The 22,313-nt window shown below is 38.0% G+C and overlaps 1 protein-coding gene across 3 annotated transcripts in view; it reads right to left on the bottom strand.

Moving 5' to 3' along the window:
* pax5 (paired box 5) overlaps nt 1-22,313 on the bottom strand; it is a 51,190-nt gene that overhangs the window by 8,883 nt on the left and 19,994 nt on the right. For 2 of the 3 annotated variants that reach the window (XM_056256926.1, XM_056256927.1), the window contains exons 6-8: nt 16,288-16,469; nt 8,243-8,372; nt 1,262-1,363 (exon numbers count right to left, since the gene is read on the bottom strand). In XM_056256926.1, the coding sequence (XP_056112901.1) occupies nt 1,262-1,363; nt 8,243-8,372; nt 16,288-16,469 (414 nt within the window). The remainder of the gene's footprint in view (nt 1-1,261; nt 1,364-8,242; nt 8,373-16,287; nt 16,470-22,313) is intronic. The other variant, XM_056256928.1, reaches the window with a different exon arrangement.

The following is a 22,313-nucleotide window of genomic DNA, read 5'->3' as shown; positions in this document are numbered from 1 at the left end:
TCTGTGATTCTGAAGTGGCCTGTGGATTAAAAAAATAGCTAAAAGAAAGGAGGCCGAGGGAGTCTCCAGGAGAATGAATGAATTAGTCAAGGGTCAGCGATGATTCTCATTAAAAACAAATTACTGATGTTGAGAAGGGACAGCTGTGTGACTGGGGTCTAATAGTCCAGCCACTCCTGCTGAAGACTCAAAGCCAGTCCACCCGCCCCACACTCTGCCAACCACCCAACAACCCCCCCACCCTTCTCCATCCCATAACCCCCTGGGAGTGCTGTCAACCTGGCAGATGGGGGGAGACAGGAAGTGGCAAAGACAAGACCCCCTCCCACTGGGACCTCAACTGAAATAAAGCAGAGGTGAAAAGGGGGTATTGGGAGAGTGACTACAGCAGGAAGAGCGAGAGAGGGTGAGAGAGAAAGAATGAGGGTGGCACATGTATGAAAATTAGCCTATCTATTAGTTTTGTCATCAATCCCTTCTTCAGCAATATGCCTAAAGAAATCAATCCACTATGATGTGAAAAACTTCTCTGTCTGTACTCTACAATCAGAAGTTTGGAATAATTAAGATTTGTTAATGTTGTTAAGAGTCTCTTATGCTCTCCAAGGCTACATTTATTTGATCAAAATACAATAAAAAAGTATTATTGTGAAATATTATTACAATTTAAAAGAATTGTTTTCTATTTGAATATGTTTTGAAATGCATCATTACTTCAGTCTTCAGTGTCACATGATCCTTAAGAAATCATTCTAATATGCTGATTTGGTGCTCACAAAACATTTATTATTATTATCATTCAATAACTAACAGTTCAATAATTAACAAACTTAAGTTTTTGTTGCTTAATATATTTTTGTGGAAATCGTGATTTGCACTACCTTTCAAAAGTTTGCGGTAAGTAAAATTCAAATTTCATATAAATGCTGTTCTTTTCAATTTTCTTTCATCAAAAATTCCTAAAAAAATGTATCATGATTTCCACAAAAAACGATTAAACTGTTTTCAACATCGGCCATTTTCGTCATGATTAATAACTGAGTGCTGATCATTTCTGAGCACCAAATCAGCATTGATTTCTGAAGGATCATGTGACACTGAAGACTAGAGTAATGATGCTGAAAATTCACAGGAATAACTTGCATTTTAAAATATATTAAAATAGAAAACTGTTATTTAAAATTGTAATAATATTTCACAATAATACTGTTTTAAGCAAACCGTAAATAGTTTATGTGGTTAAAAATTGGTTGAGACTCACCAGGTACCATCCCTGTGAGGGAGGGTGTGGAGTAACTACCCTGCCCAGTTGGAGGAACATGAGGAGGGTAACCAGGGAGCGTGGTGCTGGCCAGGTCACGACCTGTAAAGATAGAAAAAAGAGCATTTCTAGCATGATTAGCATCAACTCCATAGGGAAGACTTTATTGATCTAACTTGTCAGTGAGTCATTCCAATCACCACAACCATTTATGAAGCAATTTCTCCTATAATTGTTCAGTTAACTAGTCTTTAACCTTTTTATCCGCTTGTTAGTTGTGACGCAAAGGAATACTTTTTCCGGGTCCAAGCCTCTACTCCGTTTCAAGTGAAAATACTATATCAACAGACATTTATTAGCACTATTCATTTATAGCACAGCTTTAAAAAAAAAAAAAAAAAAAAACGTGTACAGGCTCAAAATTTTACCAGCACACGTGAGTGTATATTAGCACTGTTTGTGAGCATTTGGCAACGAAACCGATGACGTGTGAGGTCAGACTTAACAAACAGATTCTGATAAATATCCTACAATGAGTTTCTATGTGGAATCAACATAAAATAAATGAAATATTTTTTTGTAAATAAATACATAAAACATTTGAAAACAACAAAGGTCTGTCTTCACGGAACAAAGGTATTCTTGTTTTGATTCTAGTGTTACCACTCAGCATGGTTGGTAATCAGACCAACAGTATGAGTATGATATTGCTTTTATGCAACAGTGCAAAAAACGTTAATACTGAAATACTTTGTTACTTTGTGCATTTTTGTTCCACAAATGAAAAATTTCCAAATGAAGCCTAAACCGAATTGACAGTTGTTAGTCTCTGACACAGTAATGATGTTCCTAAATGAATCTGGCTTTTTGAACGAATCTGTTGAATAAATTATATTTAATGGCTCACTCATAAAGACAGTGCACTTTTCGCCACAAATTGGCGTATTAATATAACCTGCAGAACACTCAGGTTGGACTGTTACATCAGCACTCTTTGGAGCATTTTTATAATTGTGCATACATTTACGACCATTTTTCTTATTAATAAAGTTTCAATTAAAGACTAGTGTAATTTAAAAGCTGATATAGAAAGCGTTCACATTTCAAAGCCAATGAAACTTGGATCTATGCTGTAGCTTATTAAATCTGATAAGTGACATCTCATGAGCTTGGTAAACTAGCAACATCCTGTATAACCATTCTGATTAATACAGCCATCTTACTTTATGTCATATCACAAATCTGCCTTTGCCCCAGTAATAGGGTCTCTGGTATAATTATGCACTGATGTATGACAGGGTCTGGTTGTCTCTACTGTTAGTGTAAAAAAATACATGTCCCGTGTCACCCTCAGGCCTGAGAGGAACTAAAGAGAGAATCACGTCAGTGAAATTGAAAGGTAAAAAATGAAGCTCTTTAGGCACAGGTAACTGACTCACATGTGGCAACAGTCAATACCCTATATAGACTTAGACTATTAACTCAATTGACTATTGAGTTAATTAAAAAACAAACAAGGATGTATTACTGAAAATATTAACAAGAGATTTAACTTGTCCATTTCACAATGATCACTGGGCAGTTTCTAAATTTAATTCTCTCTCTCTCTCTCTCTCTCTCTCTCTCTCTTTCTGTTGTATGGATGTATAACTGTATTAGGCTACATGACATGGCTGTCAGAGTGAATCATCTCTCAGTCTGCACATGGTGCTGATCTGTAGACTGCAGCCCATTCATCATAATAAACACCATCACCCTCAGTTCATCCATCCTCTTCAACACAGCCACCATTTAAGCCGCTGTAGGGCCTGTGAGGTGGAGGGAGGCGAGAACAGAGTCAGAGGAGGGAAACCGAATACTTTATCAGAGCTTAAAAAACATGATAGAGAAGATGAGAGAATGAATAAGAGAGATTGAGGCAAGGTGGAGAATAACTCAGGGATGGAGGAAAAGGAGCATTAGGATGGGAAGAGGTGAAAAGTGTGGACAGGGAAATATTTCAAATACCCATTTTTGCGCAACATGAGTGTGTGACCTTTGGATAAAATAAACTCATTGTTCAGTTACTGTTTCTATGTTTGCAGTTATAAAGCGAATGAAATGTGTTGAAAATGCCATTATCACAGTTCACATAACAGTCAAGAAAACACATAAATTTTTAAAATATATTAAAGGTGCTAAATGTAACTTTTCTTCTAAAATGAATCCTTTTTTATTGCCTGTGTGTGAAGGGGTTGTAATCACACATTACAATGATCCACTTGTCGGGTTCTGCTATTACCTCTGAAAGCCAGTATTCCTATTTCTATGTGAAGTCTCCGGGTCTGCGAAATTCATCGGATGTGACTCTCTCCTTTTATATACAGTCTATGCGACGGCACTGCAGCTGACGACATGGAGTCTGATAACACCAAACAACGACCTGCCTCCAGCACAACACACACTCCAACACAAACTCCACATAAATATAAAAAACAAAACAAAAATGTATCTGCTGAAGCTCGTCAGGCCAAACGTGAATCGGATCGACTTAGGATGAAAACACGGATCAACATCGGCAGAGCGTTTGAATTATGGAGAGACCTTCGCTATTTTTATTGTGATAAATTACAAGTTTTCAGATATGCTGAAATAATGGTAAACTGTAATGAAATAGCAAGGTAAACAACAACATACATGAGACTTGAAATGAATACAAAAGACTGTTCCAGGATAACAAAAAGTAGGTGCTTTAGGAGGATGTAACTTTTATTTTATGTACTAGATCTACTGTCTAACGTCACTCATCCCACTACTATCATATTGTTTATAATACACATTTCCAGACACGTTCAGTACAGTAATGTTACTTCCTACGATCTTACTGTTACACTGACATTGTTCAGTCTAGTTCACCGTTTTCGTTATCATATTATACATTCACCTATGTTGACATTACTGATTGTGAAAGATACACGAATAGTTAGTGAAATGCCTTATTATGCTAACACCACATGTCGGCTAAATGCAGTCAATGTAACGTTATCATGGTACGAGCATGGAGCATTAGTTCAACGTCAAGCTGATAAAAGTAGCCTATTATTGTAACGTTGCAGTGGGAGTTTACATGAGTTTCCAGCATGTTGTGTGATGCTTTCTCCGGTTTGTTGACAGTCTCAGTGTGGCCGGTACCATGAGTGCTCGCTCTTGTGTTCTAGCATGCGCAAGAGCACAAGCGCTCTTGTAAAAATTGGTTGCAATCTGAAACATCACCGATAGAGGCCGCTAAAAATACATATAGCACCTTTAAAAAAGACAATAGATAGTTCCGGTCCTCGAATCTGATTGCTCTGATTGAGTTCCAACAGCACTGAAATAACAGTTTTTCTGCATGTTAGTAGCTCTTTCTGCTGGTTACATCATTACGTCGGTGGGTGGATGCAAGTGACTGTCTTTATGAGTGAGTCTACTGATTGTTCAAAAGCGCTAATTAATTCAAGAATGACACAAGGGAACTGTCTTTATGAATAAGTCATTGAATCATTCACTCAACAGGGGCTGGATTCACAAAACATTTTTCAAATTCTTCTTAACAGCCATTTTCCTTATATTTTCTAACTTAAGAATAGTTATAAAATAATATTTTGTTTTCTCAAAAAACATTTCTTTTTCTGAAAGAAGACTCTTTAAATCAATTATTGTAAATAACCTCTTAAAGTTAGAATATTATTGTCTTAATTGCTTAAATGAAAGATGTTTACTGAATTTATTGGGCTGTTTCGAATATCAAGGATTTTTTTTAAATAACACATATAAGAGGTACATAACACCAAAGTTATTTTCTTGTTAAGATTAAAATAAAATCAGGAACATTCTGACAAACTTCGTAGAATTTCTTAACTTCTCTCTTAAAAAGATTTGCATGAATCCAGCCCGATTCGTTTACAAACGGGAACGAAAACGAAACACCACCTACTGTGTTGCTCAGAGTTGCACAGTGGTTAGTTCTTCTGCTTTAACGTCATTTGAAACTATTTTAATTTACCGAACCAAAATAGACAAAGTAACTTGCAATATTGTTTCTAAAATGCAAGTTGCTAAATATTAACTGTTGTATAAAAGCAATATCACACTCAAAAATTATCCTGTTTTTCTGAATATCATGCCTTCGGCTGAATTGCAGTGATATTGCTTATTAGGGGTGTAATGGTACACGTATTCTTACCGAACATTTTTGTTATGTTCGGGTCGTATGTGTATCGAACGAATACAGTGTGTACTAAACTGTAAATGTTTAAAATTCATGCAAGTATTTCCATTTCGCATAAAGGATTATCATGACAGCAAGCGAGTCTACTGTATGTTTAACTTCGCAGAAACTGACAGACTACCATGGATACTGACGGACTTTAAACTGACAGACTTTTTTATTAAAAGACATAGTTTGTACGGTAAACCACTGTTTAATAAAAATAAAAAATTCTCCCACTGTACTGAAAATATAACGAGCAGCAAAACTGTAAAAGTTTCTAACATTTAAAATGTATATGTGACCACTTGCCCCAGTGAAAATGTACCTTGCCCAGACCTTACACAGTTACAGAGAGTCACACTCTCTCTCTGTTCTGCTGGTTGCCATGTTAGGGAGTTGTCCATGTTAGGTGACAGGAAGACATTAGTGAAGACTGGATACTAATCCACTCTGGGTCAGTGGACAGGGCAACAGCGAGGGACAGAGAGAGAGATGGACTCTTCAGAGGTAGAACAGACAAGGCCTCGTCCTCTGAGAGACATTGTCAGAAGAGAGAAGAATGAAAGAGGGTAGACAGGAAAAAAATGTTCTTGTCCAAAAGAGATCAAATCTGGGTCTGGTGGGTAGTTCACATGCTGTGACACATTGAGCAGTGGTGCTAATGTGGTCAATGCTAGTTTGAGTCCGGCTTGTGTCACCCAGAAAAAAACAACAACCATTCATTCATGTCTAATTGTATTTGCATGACTGTATCATTTGTAAATTGATTGAAAAAAGGATAGTCATCATAAATGTAAAGTATAATTTCATTTGTGACCTGCCAATAGGGGGCGCCATTATGCAAACATGAGGAACTCAATCCAGTCTTTTCACATGGTCCATTATGAGACAAGCTCTGCTTGTAATCCATTCTGGCTCTCTGTCCTTCTACACACACGCTCATACACACACACACACCGTGTAGATGTACAGGTTTCGCTCTACCTTGTCAGATGGTGCACAAATCCCAATTCCATGATTCCCTCGTTAGGGCTCCTGTCCAAGCAGCTCTTAATTAGCGCTCCCTTACTCCCAAATGGAGTGAGCTAGTAAGGGAGAGGAGGAGATGTGTATATAGTAATTACAGGTCTCCATCCACTCCCTCTGTCCCTTAGGAAATAGAGTCTGAATCTGAATCACTGAGCACTGTTTAACAGGTCTGATAACACTCATCTCACCCCTGGGCTGCCCACAGCAAGCTGAACCACAATCAGGTGGTTCTACTTCATGTTTGACACAGCTATTATAACAGGAAAGCCTTGCGGATCTCAGATCAGCACTTCAGCTGTTAGCAGACTGGAAGGAATGTAGTACATATCTGGCTTTTATTTATTTCCCAGAGGTTGATTTTTATTTTACTTTTCTTTTTGCTATAAAAAAAGGTCGCATTAACACTGCTTTAGAGAAATGCCGTACCATACCTTTGACAAGTTCCTTTTATATATAGATTTTAATGTTGTACCCTTATCCTAGACTTCCAAACTTAAACTCAAACTCAAAAGTCAAATTATGCAAATTGTGTGAAAATATTATTTAATTGTGGAAATTGGTCTTAGAACGACAAAGGTGTTGGCCATTTAATTTTAAAATGCAAAAAAAAAAAGTAACTTCCATCACAGAAAGCTATTAATTTGCTCATAATTTGAGATGTGGTGAAAATGACACTATAGTGGGAATTTTCATTACTCAGTAAAAAAAGAAACAATTCTTCCATGATGCATGTAAGTATACTGGTGGATGTTATTGGACAAATCAAATAAATAAATAAATAAATAAATTAAATAAATAAACTAATCTCACTTGTTTAATTAATTGTTTAGTATAAAACATGTTTTGACTAATTTAAGCCTTACCTGTTTTGCTTGTTGTCTGCATTCAAATGGCATTTATTTTTATTTATCCTCTAAACACAGCTATAGATGTACATAAACATTAATTACTTGTAGTTACTACTACTAGTTATAGAAATGATCAAATGTGATGTATGCCCTTTCTGAAAGTGTAACTTCCCAGATTTTCAACCCGCTTTGTATTGTTACAATGTCGGTAGTATGTGTAAATGAACAATATTTACTTGTTTACTGGGAACCAAAAGTAAACATTTACTCTTTGAATTCTTGGACCTGGGAACAATACAAGTTGGCACCATTATTACTAAAAGTTTGCTAAGAAGTATTTCCTACTAAAGCAAGGTGGTATTTGACTATGGTAAGTGTATCCATAGCAGACTGGTGGGAGTGGCCTTGGATGGCAACATGCCCAGTGAATTATGAGCATTGTTTTTCTACCTATTTGAGCCTATTTTTCAGGTAGCACCGATTTCAAAAAAGTTTCCGCCTTTCTATTGTATACGCAGCCAAGTTTTATTGAAAGCCCATTTTGCCAGCAGTCAAGTAACCCAGCTGGCATTTCAACATTTATTCACATGTAAATCAACATCATGGATCAAGGTTGAACCACTGTTTGTTTCGATTTTACAAATCAAATTAACATATCGCGATGATGTTTCAACATTAGATGTTTCAACATTAGTTAGAGTTTTGCACATGTAGTTTCAGTTGTGCTCACTGTCATTTAGCAATCGGAAAAAAAAAAACTGTAAAGGTTGGTCACATGCTGCTGACCGGGATGGGTTGCTTTGATAAGCAAACATCTGGAAAGAAGACAGAAGTGAAAACGACATGTTTTTTTTTTTTACATAGTTTGCTTACCGGACACTAGTGGATACGATTGAGGTCCCGCAACAGTGGAACCCAACTCTGCTCCTGTCTGATTGGACAAGCTGTTCTTCATCTCATCCAATCCACCAGCCAGAGATGCCATAGCCGAGTAATCAGACGTCTATGGAAACAGATTTCATTAGATGGCTATAATGGAAGAAAATCAACTTCATGCAATTGCTTTGTATGTTAACCCTTATCTGTGTGCGTGTGTGTGTGTGTGTGTGTGTGTGTTCTGCTCGCTGTTTGCATGTGTATCCAAAATATGATTCACAATTTGTGAATGACACACAGGTACATAGTCAACACTAATGAGTAGAGGTGGCACAGATTCAGGTGATGTATGTGGCCGACCTCAGACTGACCCCGCTTGTGTGCTTTCATGACCAATTACTTACAATGATCTCTGTCCCACCCCACACCCACAGTGATTTATCTCCATTGGTGGTAATGGGGTTTGTCACTCAGGTGTGGATGTGGTTTGATGGCAGAGTTTGGGAAGTGGATGTCGCTTCTGTTTTAGTGCAGGAGGAGGTTATTAATAACCCTGATTAGGTGTGAATTAAACTTCAACAAAATCCTGATGATACACCTGCCCCTGCTGTTACCGTACAGTCTGTGCTCTTATACTAGGGTTTGGAAATAATCTTTTTCAGAACTGATTCCATTTGGGATAAAAAGACAAAATACTTGAACCACATAATTTGATTTCAAGGTTGTGGCTTTAAACACATTTAAAATTTGCAGTCTTTCTCTTCAGGAAAAAAGTCAAAGAGATTCTTCACTAAAACACAATTCTTTGCTTTCATCAATTGTGATGTAACAAATATTCCTGTTTTTCTTTTCAATATATAGTTAGCTCAGATTATTAGGGGGAGGGAGTTTCCTCTAAATGACCTAAGAGAATTGTTAATGGAACCATAATTCTTTACTAGAATTACAACCGAAAACCACAGCTGTTAAATTCCTATCTAATACACAGGGTAAGCAGGATGTTTGTTTGTGTTTGTGTATGAATGTATGTGTGTATCCCAGTGACCCCTTAAACACCTCAGTGCTCATCACCACGGCGAGGGCAGTAGACTGTGACCTTACCAATCACAGCTCACGCCGTCCACTTCCTCTCTCTCTCTCTCTCTCTCTCTCTCTCTCTCTCTCTCTCTCTCTCTCTCTCTCTCTCTCTCTCTCTCTCTCTCTCTCTCTCTCTCTCTCTCTCTCTCTCTCTCTCTTTCTCTCTTTTCATCCCTGACTCCTTCCCACTGTCTATTTCTCTCTGTTTCAGTCATTCAGTCTGAGATAGGCATTTCCTCTCTATTTATGCAGCTCGCACCCACCCCCTCATCATGTGTGTATGTAGATGGGAAGGTTAGCGCTAGTAATTGGGGATTATGAAGTTTGGCCCTACCTCTGACAGCAGCCTAGTGAAGATGGATGATTCTCATTTTAGCCTGTAAATGTTGTCAATTCTGAAGCTACGCAACCCATCAGCGACCATGATGCACACACACACACACATTTCACATATAGACGTGGCACACACACACCACAGCTGGGGCAAAGATTGGAGCGAGGCCAGACGTAGAGAGAGGATAAGGTTGGGAAAAAATGGCTGTTAACAAGGAATGGAGTTTGTAAAATAAATTGAGATGAAAAGAAGAAAAAAAGGGTAAAAGAGAAATACCAACAATTTTTTTTTTTTTTTTATTGATTTTGACTAAATAACAAGCACACAGCCTTTCTGAAACTTCCATTTTAACTGTATTCCTTGTTCTCACGATTTCTCTCTGGGGTCACAGTTTTCTCGGGGGTCGTTTTTGACACAGGCCCTCTGTAATGGCTCTCCTCTTCGCGCACATCAATAACAGATGAGGCCCCTAATCGCGCGACACCAAAATAATTTCACCCCAACCCGCAGCCACATTTACATAATAGTATTTCCTCTCAGATGCTCTTTCTCTCTTCCATTCCCTCTATCTCCCTTCCTCTATTTTTCCCTCAGCTTGTACGCATTGTCTCCTAGAAGTGCCTGTAAACTGCACTATGTGTGTGTGGGACTGAGACAGAGTGATGGGGGAGGTATTTAGCAGTGCATGCAGTATTAAATGAGCCTGACTGGCAGGGAGGCATTTATTGGTGAGCTCCTCTGGAGCAAAGAGTCGCGGCTCTCAGCATGTATAACACACACACACACACACGATTTTAAATGCTTTATTTGAGACAACGTTGTTTCCATACCTTTTTGGATAAATATTATATTTAAAGGCACAATTACTCCAAAAATGAAAATTCTGTCATCATTTACTCACCCTCATTCCAAACCTGTATGAATTTATTTCTTTTGAGAAACACAAAAGAAGATATTTTGAAGAACGTTTTAGCAGTTTTTGTCCATAAAATGAAAGTGGGGTCCAAAACTACATTGGACAACAGTGTATTGCACAGTATCTTCTTTTTTGTTTTGCAGAAGAAAGTAAGTCATACAGGTTTAAAAAGACTTGAGTAAATGACGACAGAAAGTTTATTTTTGGGTGAACCTTCCCTTGCCAGCGCTGTTATACAAATGTTATGCAAGTTATACAAACTGTTACTAAGTGTTGACGGTGTGTAATTTTAAGTAACAATTTTTACATGAGCACACTTAAGTTTTCTTTTTTTATTATTACAGTAGAAAGAGTATGGGAAATGATAGAGAGAATAGGATCAGGACACAGTGCAAACAAGACTCAAACTCATGTCCTCCAAATGAAGGGCTTTCGCGCCGAAGGAACCTTCTCATAGTTCCTAACTATTGGCGGAAGTGCCTGCTTTTTGGCGTGTTCACACCACAGGATCTGGGGACGATTTTAGTTCCAGGAACACCTTTTGGGGAACTAAATTAGCAATAGCTCCTACTTCAGAGTAGGGTCTAACCCACCACAGAAGGAACTACCTGTGACGTAAGTGTGCGCTGAATGGCCAAACACATGCGAAACACCAGCACCCGCCATTAAAAAAAAAAAAAAAGCTGTGTACACACACAGATCATAACCTATATATTTACTCCACAAACTAACTCTACGAACATGGAAAACGGCGATAGATGGACCTCTCAACCTTTACACTAAAAAGAAAATCCAACGCGACTTTTAGGGGACCAAGCAAAACATGATTATGTGTTTGTGCTCAGCTAGCAACATTGGGCATCAACCACACTGCAAACGCTAATACTTTTTCATATACTGTCTACTTTCTTTGTATAACACAATTCTATCTAATAACATATTAGACAGGACTGTTAAACAGATTGTAAACTAATGAAGATGGAGAATGGGAGCACTGTGAGCTCAGGCTCTGGCGTTCTCAGCGCCGTCAAAATAAAAGTCCTCTGCACTATCAAAATGAAAGTCACAACAACAAGCACGGCTTACGTCACTTCAGAGTTACTACTGGCGGTGCGAATGCAACCAGGAAAATGGTTCTAGGGGAACATTTAGTTCTCGGGGAACTACCTTGGTGGCTAGTGCCTAGAACTAAGTTTCTAGAACTACCTGGTGCGAAAGGCCCTATACACTCATGGCTCAGTAACTGCTATGGTGCACAGGACTGAGCACCTGCTTGTGACATGTGCAACACAGGTTCAACGTGCCTATGGCTAAATTTCTGCAAAATTATATCATTATATCACGACACTCTCAAAGTGAAATGTCCTATGAGTGGTGCTAAAAGCATGTTCAGTTTTATCGGTAACAGATGTGAACACATTTCTTTAGTTGTTAGTTTTGTTACTTGTTTTACATACTGTATCACAGCAGTTAGGAAATGAAATGTCCGGTGAGTGGCGCTAAAATATTAATGCTCGATTGCATTTGAAACTAACATGCCACCTACGCTAAACCCTACTCTATACCTAAACCGATAGCGTTAACAAAAATGTAAAATAAAAATGCATTTGCTGAAGCAACCATGCCAATTCAGCTTGCTTCTACAAGCTCTTTCATCATGACTTGTGTTACACAGGACACGAGTGCAATGCTGTACCAGGTGAGCTACCAAGCAAGTTTACTACATCAAAAAATCTATACATATGGAGCTGAATATGTGAGGCAAATGTATTAGTTTACAAATCATGCACTATGGGTAATTGTGTTTTGAGGTCATAACATAGTAATGTCATAACATAGTAAAGTAAGTTTTTATTAATTGATAATCTGCCCCTTGTAATCATAATTTTGCGAAAAGGAATAAAAGTTGTTGTTTTTTTACTGCCACTATGTTGATTTAAGATGGAAACTGCAGTAAATTGTATTTATAGTTACATTTTTGGAGTTTTGCAAAAATGGAGGCACATAACATTGGACATGTATGTATTGGTTTGAGTCTGACCTGCGTCATGTCCCATCCCCCATATATTATCCTTAATCTTGTACTTTTGCTATACTTTCATAATATAAAAGCAAAAGCCCCCAAAATGAAAATGCTTTGGCCTGCGAGTCAAACACAACTGCATGCATTTTTGCTCTGATCTCTTAATATTTTCTATTTACCTCTAAAGTTTGTTTTTATGAATGAATATTTTCCAGTGCCTTTATCTCTCTAGTCTCTTGGTCTAGCTGAGTAATTAGTTCAGTGTAAGGGTTGTTGGACTGTTGATGTATCTTTGGCATAATATAAAGAGAAGGAAAGAGGAAATTCAAATGAAAAGACTCTCACGAGCGTGCAGTTTTATATGCTCCCCCTTGAAGTGCAGGACACTAATTAATAGATCTGCCCATGCTTAATGGTCCTTCTAGCACCACAAACTGAGAGATGGAGAGAGGGTGCGGGAGGGGAGGATGAAAGATGAAAAAATACATTTCATCACTATAGATATAGCTTGAGGGTAAATTTATGGGTGGAGAGAAAAGAGAAACATTACGTTATGTTTACCATCACAGCAGATGCTTTCATACCACATCGACTTTACAAAGTATATAACAAGCAGATTGCTAAGGATATTAGATTCATATTAAAGGGGGGGTTGGGGTCATATCGTACATTTTTCCACTTTTAATTAATAATAGTAAAATTAAAAATAGTCAAGTATTTTGCTTCATATATTTTGCTGAAGAACTCATTCTAATTAAATAGGTATTTAATATTTTTTTATTTATTAATTTATTTACTTTTTCCTTGCTGTGTATATAAGACTTCTGTTTGATCCAAGGAGGTATATAATACATGGAGCTTTTTTATCTTGGTGTAACTTGCTCAGCCATCATATCATCCTCACCTGTCCACAGCACAGTCACACAGGATTTGTGAATGGACACTCACATATACAGATTTTTGAGCCAATCATCTGAGCCATAAATATCATGTGACCAATTACTAATTGGCAATAGGAATTATGCTGCCTTTACGTGGTATCGGAATTATTGTAAATATGAATTTCCTAGTCGGAAATTGGACATGAATGGACTCGCACGTCGTATAAACTTTGGCACAGTTGAGAACTATTGCTGTAGTGACTGTTAAGTTATATTCTTTTTTTTACACATCTACATTGCTTTATCTTGCCATTATTACAGTCATGTATATTTACATATATAAATAACCATTTGATGCATGTTGTATGCATTTTATACAGCAGAAACATTTATTTGATCTTAGAAACGCTCTTAGAAACTATTCCAACTTGCAGATTTTACATTAGATTGAAAGATTTTTCAGAAGCTTAGTGGTGGTGACGTTGAAGTCATGTGACCATGGTGTAGTTCATCAATAGACTAAATGTAGCTTTTTACCTCTGGCGATTGTATTAGGCTTCATAAAAACTTTGTTCATTTGCAAGGATTATATGAACGACCTGTGTAAGATGAACTTGTTGGTCACAAAGTTATTTTCTGCAATAATCCAAAAGCCAGTGGGAAAATCCTATTTGCTTTTTGTCGAAGGAAACAGAGTGATGCTATTTCCGGGTTGGTCTAAAAAATATATGTCATCCTGCAGAATGGATGGATGGGTGGATGGATGGATGAATATTACTACTTCTAAATGGCTGAAAGACAGACTGTGCCACCATGAGGTTTAGTTACAACATCTAAAAGAAAGGTTTAACATGTTGGATTTCTGACATCAGAAAGTTGCAGAAGTTTGGAATAAGACTAGTTTTTCCTTGAAGACTTGAAGTTTGAATTCTGAAAGTTGCAGTTCGTTTTCATAGTACTCTTATTTTAAGGGAAATTCAAATATCATGATTTGACTTAAAATCCGGTTGATTTTGGTCATATTAAATCAAATTCATTCATTTTGATGTCACTACATGAAGCACACTTTTACCTTATCTAAGAAAAATATGAATGGTGTAATCACACCATTGTTTTTATAATTGAGCCCTTATGTAACCGAATCAAAACAGCAGCTACAGGGGAAAGGACTAAATCAAGTCTCAAGTTCATTTCCTGCCTCTGGTAGACACAAACACACTTAACAGATTCGAGCTCTCTATCATTTCTCTCTCCTTCAGCAACATTTACAGGTTAGACTGTCAGCGGAGGGAAAACAACCTGCCAGTCAATCACCTAAGACCGCTTAGCATATACCTCTCTCTTACAATCTAATTTCTAAAAAAAGAGACAGCTCCAAATTCCCAGTTCTCAGTTTGTCTGATCGTTTGTGCCACAACAAACCTGACTCACACACACACACCCAGGGGATGTGGATTGACCCTAGGGTTAATGCCCTGCTCAGTAGCCTTTGACCCTGCCAGCCTCAGCGCTCAGTGGTGAAATGGACAGAGGAATTATGGGGTCTTTCAGACAAGTCTATAGAACTCTGACACTGGCCTTGTGTGTGTGTGCCTGAATGAATGTGGGGGTGATAGCATTTGACTTTTGAGTGACATCTTTGACTGACTATTCTTGTGGACAATTTTTAAGCAATGTGATCGTTTGTTTGTGCATGCAGCTGTACTTTTGCATCTTATCTGCTATGTGTTAGCATTTACACAAACCCAGCACTGACCAGAATGGAGACGACAGGCCCATATTGATCCAAAGGGATTCCCCTCTCCAAAAATGGTAAAAAAGTGTTTGTCTAAAACGCTGTGGCAGAAATATTCTATTCACAATTTGGCCAGTCCAGTGAAGTCACACTATTCTCAGATCATTTGCTTTAAACTGCAACTATTGTCATCATGTACCCTCCCTCATGTCGCTCTAAACTTAGGTCACTCTTTTCAGAATGTCAAAGCTGCTATTTTTCATTCAATGAATGTGCAGTAGCTATCCAGTTTATTTGCAATTAAACACTACCGGTCAAAAGAAAAAAATATTTTAAAGCTGCATTTATTTGACCAAATATACAGTAAAACCAGAAAAACACACAGATTTTTCAAATCTATTTGAATATACTTTTAAAATGTCATTTATTCCTGTAATGGCAAAGTTGAAAATTCAGCAGCCATTACTTCAGTCTTCAGTCACATGATCCTTCAGAAATTATTCTGATATTGCGATTTGGTGCTTGGGTGATGATTTATGTTATGTTTTATCTCAAATATGTGAGTGACCCAGGACTGCCACTAGTGCCTGTTTAAAAATGACGTGGACAGCAGTTAAAAAAAATAAGCCTAAAAGCTCACTATAATATACACTAAATAAAAACTGAACATTTATGACACCCTCATCTTACAGTATGAAATATTTTTTGATGATAATAATTGCAGAATGTATCTGATGTGTGGACATAGAAACATAATTCCATGTGTGTGAGTAACTTTTGCAAGCTAATAAACAAGTGTTTGCTACTTAACCCTAAACCTCTACACATTGCTGGGACTTAACCTCACCCTAAAACTCGATAGAGGACAGATCAGCACCAGCAGGGTCAAGGCCCCAGAATTAGTTTAAAGAGGTGAAAGGTCAGCATTAGCTTCAGTGTGCGGGCGCATAGGTCAACAGCAGGGTTGGGACAGGGTCAAGCAATATTGGCAGCCAGGCAAGGGCAAGCGTGAGTTTTCAGAGGAGGTGCACACAACCACCGTGGCAGGATACACGCCCCTACCCCCCAGCCCTTACCTGGGCGGGCTTGTAGCTGATGCTGTCAGGGACGGGGTAAATGTCGGGATAGGGCTGTCGATCAAAGACATGGTCCAATACCTCGAGCTGCTGCGGCGTAAAGAGCTCTCCTCGCATCTGCTTCCGCAGGAAGTCCCGCCCTGAATGGACGTGGCCATTCGCCAAAGGAGAATCCTGTAGAGCTGGAGAGAGATTCACACAGATTTCATGAAGTAGTAATAATATACAAAGTAAAATTTACAAAAGTAGGACATTTAAGAATAAGAGTGCATATTAAGCACAAGCCCGTGTTTTGGAAGTAATAATAATAATAAACCAACTTACAATAAGGTTCTATACATGAATTGACCATTATTTTGTTTATTGTTAATTCATAATGTTAACATATGGGTGCTTCAACTTCAGGCACTTTTATGTGCCAGGGTTTGATTTTTATTTAAACCAATAGATTTCAACTTTTCTTTAAGTTTAAAGGATCCTTTTATTATTTATTTTAGCTAATTTTCAAATGGCTTTTAAGTTTAGATTTTATTGTTGGAGTCTTGTCCCCAGCCTTTTAATAATATAATAAAAATTCAAATTCATCATAAAAAATATTATTACATTTTTAGAACTATGATAATCTAAACAAAAGTTGAATAATTTCTGTAAATATTTCAAATATTACAGCTGTCCATTAGTTTTGACGTCATTTCCACCACACCGAACAATTCTGCTCCTATAAAAAAAAATTAAAGTACTTGTATGCCAAGGAAACAACAGTCAATAAAAAATATGCTTGAGATGAAAAATGAGACGCCTAATAATGAAAGTAAGCACATACCTTGAGCAGAATATTTGGTTTCACTTTATTTTGATGGTCCCTTTAACACATTCTGTTGTCTATAAGTAACGTTACACCTATATGTCTACTAACTCTCATTAGAGTGTTAGTAGAGTATTAGTAGACTGGTAGGGTTAGAATAAGTTGGCATGTGCTTGCAAAGTTACTTACAGTCAGTAGAATGTCTTTTGATGGAGCATCATAAAGAGTTAGCAGATATTAAGCAGACAGCCTACTAATACTCTAATGAGAGTTAGCTGACATGTAGTTGCAAAGTTACTTTAGTCAACAGAATGTTTAAAAGGGACCATCAAAATAAAGTGTTACACAATATTTTTATTGACACCGTATCCAAGCAAAATGTCATTTTGTCAAATTATGCAAAAAGTGTGACAATATTATTTGATTTTGTGTAAATAGTTGAAACAATATTTTCCATAGGAGAAAGACAGTCATAAAGGTTTAGAATGGCATCAGGGTGAGTAAATGGGTGAACTATCCCTTTAACTGTTGACTTAAATAATGGTACCAAACTGTCTTACAAGTCAACCACTTTAATCTCATTTGTTTTAACATAATCGTGAGGATCTGAAACTCTATAGCTGCATCCTAAATTGTATAGGCTACTCTCTATGTAGTATGTACTACATGTACCTATATAAACTTACTTTTCAACCATTAAAAACTGTGCCTATACTACATTCGCCAATTGTCATGTTACCATTGTCATGTGACCTATGGCATAATTTGCTTTGCCATTCATGACTTCTCTCCCATGGCCTCATGGGATAGTAAAGTGTCCATTGGATGCACACATCAGAATCTCACCATAGTAAGTCATTCGGGTACTTTGCCCTACTATTTTATGATCACTGCGAATTTGGACATACTTCTCATTTCACTTCAGTTTTTTGCCTGCTATATAGTAGGGAAGGGGAGATACGGGGCCTGACTTATGTTCCTTATTACATGCTGGGGGGGAAATTATAATAGTGATTTATTTCTCTTTCTCATCATGATCATAAAGGTACTTGAACTTTTTTCAAAACCAACAGACAGAGACTCAAGCACACGTACAGGCACACAAACAGATTCCTGGACTTGCGTCCTCCTCTCTGAGCGAGTGTTAAGGCAGCGTGTGAGTCAGTTATTACTGGGCTGTTGAGTTTCTGAAGAGACAATTATAAGAGCTGAGAAAGCTACAGCCCTCAAATGATTACAAGGTGAGAAAAGAGAGAGAGAGAGAGGGGGATGAAAAAGAAGAATAGAAACGAAAATCCCTGATATAGAGCCAATTCATTTCTTCAAAATGCCTCTGAGAGGTTATTCTAGGGAGTTTGAGTCAGAGGCCAGAGCAATCCCCACAAAACGAGAAAGAGAGAGATGGAGGGATAGAAGGATAAAATTACAGGCAGACAAAGCCGCTATCCTAACATTCCTTTTTCCTCCTTCATTTGAACACAGAAATCGATCCATTTGAATGTGAATTCAGATCCAGTTTACTGCCGCCTGCGGTTATTTAAAAGAAAGATCTGCTAGTCACTGACTCGCTGATGGCGTGAAGGTCCCATGTGTCTCTAATACACCTCAACGCCAGGACTTACTTAAATGCTCTCTCTCTCTCTCTCACACACACACACAGAACGCACAGAGAGTGTATGATCTCCAGTGTTTTGACCCTCTTAATCCCAGCGGTCAGTGTGTCTGATAGAATTCAATTGATCAATCATGTCTGTGAGATGGCACCATTTCAGCAGGTTTATTGCTTTCCACTCTTCTCAAAGACTGTCCACTGACGGCACACACACACACACAAAAGATGGCTGAAAGGTTGGATCTTGGGTTTTTTAAAAAGGGCTGTTTGTAAACCGCAGCTCTCTGGCGTGTTTGTGTGCTTTGCTTATATTTGTGCACATGGTTGTTTATTTATGCATCAGTAGGGATTAAAACATCTGAGACCACTAGTGAAAATGCATTTATTTAGCATTCTAATTTCATACAACATTTGCCTTATTACAAATTGTACTATCAGATAAATATTGAATTTACATGAAATTCAGAATTTCTTTGTAATTGGGTTATCCCCTTTTCCTTCAGAGACAGCAGCACTCAGGCTTGCATAAATTCCACAAATCCACAAGTGATTAATTATATTATATATTATATTATATATTCTTCTTTTTTTTTCATCATAACTTTCTGTTGTGTTTCAAAATCCTAATCAAAACCCTTACAGGTTTCAATAAACCAAGTCTTAGATTTCAATCCCACTGAAACATCTATAAAGATGCAGTCATATTAGCGAAATTTCACAAAGCAAAAAAATGCCTATTGTCAAAAGTGTAGCGATGTATGAAGCACAGCTCACACAGAAGTCATATTCAAACCAAGCAGCTCTCTATTGGTCAACGTGGCCGACTTGAACCCATTACAAAATCTGTGTGGGGAAATCTTTTGCCCTCATGCGAAATCCCCAATCGCATGGATTCCTAATTGAAGTTACTGGATTTCACCAGCAAAAATGTGAAGAACAACAGCAAATGTGACTGCACCTTAGACGTAAGAACGTATGCCTATTGTTTCTTCCAGAGCTTCAGGCGTCCACAAACATATCTTAAAACATAGCCATTGAGTGTCAAAACATTGTTATGGACTTTTTTTTAGTTGTTATTATTACACAGATACGTGTTTATCTGTGACTGTTTGCGTGTATGTTATGCGTGTAACTCTTTCACAGTGTCAACCACCATGTGTGAAATGCAATTTCAGACACATCTGGAAGCCCACTCAGCCATATCAGAGCAAAAGAGAGACAGAAAGAAGAGAGGTCGCCAATATAGCTATTTTTCACCAAATTTAAACAAACACACCATCCCAGCATCACGGTTAACCAACCTTCCTCGTGTTAAGTTTCAAACCCCACAAACCCACACGCACACAAACAGTATCATTGGTCTTAGGTATTCAGATGTTCTCTGGCCTTTTGTCTTTCAGCCTCTGAACCTGCTATAGGGAACCACTCTCTGTAACCAGACACAATACAGCCCAGCTGCATTCAGGGTTAACCCCACTATTCACACACACACAGAAGGAGAACGGAGGAGAGGCATCTTCCTTGCTTCAAAAGCAGAGACAATAGCAACAATGAGATCACCGTTGTGCCCCCTCAGTCTTTTTCTGTCTTCCTCTCTCTTTCTCTCAGGGGTGAGGTTGAAGGTTTTTGGGGCAGAAAAAACTGTTTGGCTGATTTCTTATGCAATTGATACACTTTGTGTGTGTGTGTGTGTGTGTGTGTGTGTGTGTGTGTGTGTGTGTGTGTGTGTGTGTGTGTGTGTGTGTGTGTGTGTGTGTGTGTGTGTGTGTGTGTGTGTGTGTGTGTTCGTGTGTGTGTGTGTGTGTGTGTGTGTGTGTGTGTGTGTGTGTGTGTGTGTGTGTGTGTGTGTGTGTGTGCGCGTGTGCCAACCTTGACAGATCAAAGTATAAGTCTCTGAAAGGAGGATACCAACCTTTAACAAATCCCACTGTTATCATCTATCCCCTATCCTCCCTCTCTCTCTCTCTCTCTCTCTCTCTCACTCCCCCTCTCTTTCAGAATCCCCCCACCTTATTAAAAATTTCCCCTATCTTCCATTCAGAATATTCCACAGAATGAACGAGATAAAAATGACTGAAATGAAACTGGACAAGAAGTGAACATATTAAACGGCAGAGGAAATCAAGTCTGTCCTGATGATGTCCACTGCCGATGCAAACATCCCGGTTTGGTTTGTTAAATTGAACAGAATAACAACCATCAATTTGCATAATTTTTCTATTTTACTTTTTTTTTCCCCTTCACTTTTTGAAGTTTTTACATTAAAGGAAGGTTTCTTTATTGTTTCAGGGGGCAAAGAACATTGTCCGACCCCTCTGCCCCGTACCACAGGCCTCCTGTCTTTCTTTATTCTATTTCTCCTTTCCTCCACTCCTCCCCTCGTCCATTCCTCCTCCGTTCTTAGAGAATGGGCAGACACAATGCTTCTGTTCTAGAGGCCCCACGAGTCAAGTTCTCTCTTTCAGATCACTTCCCTTGGGTCAAAGGGCATCAGTGGGCTTTCCCCAAACACACACACACACACACACACACACACACACACTAAGCCATCCAAACCCTCTGCCACTTCCTTTCCTGCTTGTGTGCAGCTGGAAATCATAGTGTCTTGCTTCACTAAACATGTATTTTGTCTCCCTCTCCCTTTTTGAAAGCATTACCACTCAGCATAGAAATTCCTAGTATTACATAGATGCAATTTACCGAAGTGCATGAAAAACGTCTTTATTTAATTTCTCGCTTTTGCGGCCTGGGTATCGATAGAGATTTCCCAATTCATGTTTTTCTGAAAGTTGAATAAAAGAAAGAAAGAAAGAAATTTCCCAATTCAACACTGAAGCTCTAAGTTTGACTGAAATTCATTTGGGTATATTTCAGTTATAATGTCCGTTTTGCAAACATATATAAGAAATTATCTCTCTGCTAATGCTGTATATTATACAGGACAGTGATTCAGACTGATTGAAATGAGTAACTGGTCTTTTATTTAATTAAAACAACCGGCTAACAAAAGTCAATCATTTTCGGAATTGAGCTACTCTGGTTGCGCTGTGTTTTTGATTCACTAAAAAGAACTGGTTCATATGACTCATTCGTTTTAGGAATCGGTTTACACTTTTGAGTCATTTGTATGTAAGCATGTGCAAATTGGCCTGTTTGTTATACAGAGTTTTGGCGGTGTTTGTGTCTGTGTGAGAAATGTAGTCATTTGAAAAATGTAGTCATTGAATGCATTTTGTGCCAAACCAAATCCACAATTTAGCCCACATAGACTGCTGTTGTGCTGAGTTTGTGAAGAGGTTTGAAAAAGTGACCAAAATATTGAGAAATGGGTCCTATCTATTTGTAATAGAACTGAAAATCACAATCTGTAAATAGTCCATCCTACTCTTTCTCAATTTTACAAAATCATGACCACGCTCCTTAACATGTGTCTTATACTTCTTAAAATTTGCAAGCAGTGTAGGTTACTAGCTGCCAAAACTATCGCTCATGTTATAACAGACATAACAGACATTTATGCCTTTAGCAAACCCATGAGAACGTCCCTCGCAGCGAGCGTGCAGACATACTCACACACACACTGCAAAACATCACAGCACTGACCACCCG

This window comes from Rhinichthys klamathensis, unplaced genomic scaffold, assembly GCF_029890125.1.
Source record: "Rhinichthys klamathensis goyatoka isolate OS25496 unplaced genomic scaffold, OSU_Roscu_1.1 h1tg000133l_1, whole genome shotgun sequence".
Taxonomy (NCBI): Eukaryota; Metazoa; Chordata; class Actinopteri; order Cypriniformes; family Leuciscidae; genus Rhinichthys; species Rhinichthys klamathensis.
Note: the sequence above shows the minus strand (reverse complement) of the source record. Positions and strands in the feature narration are given on the sequence as shown.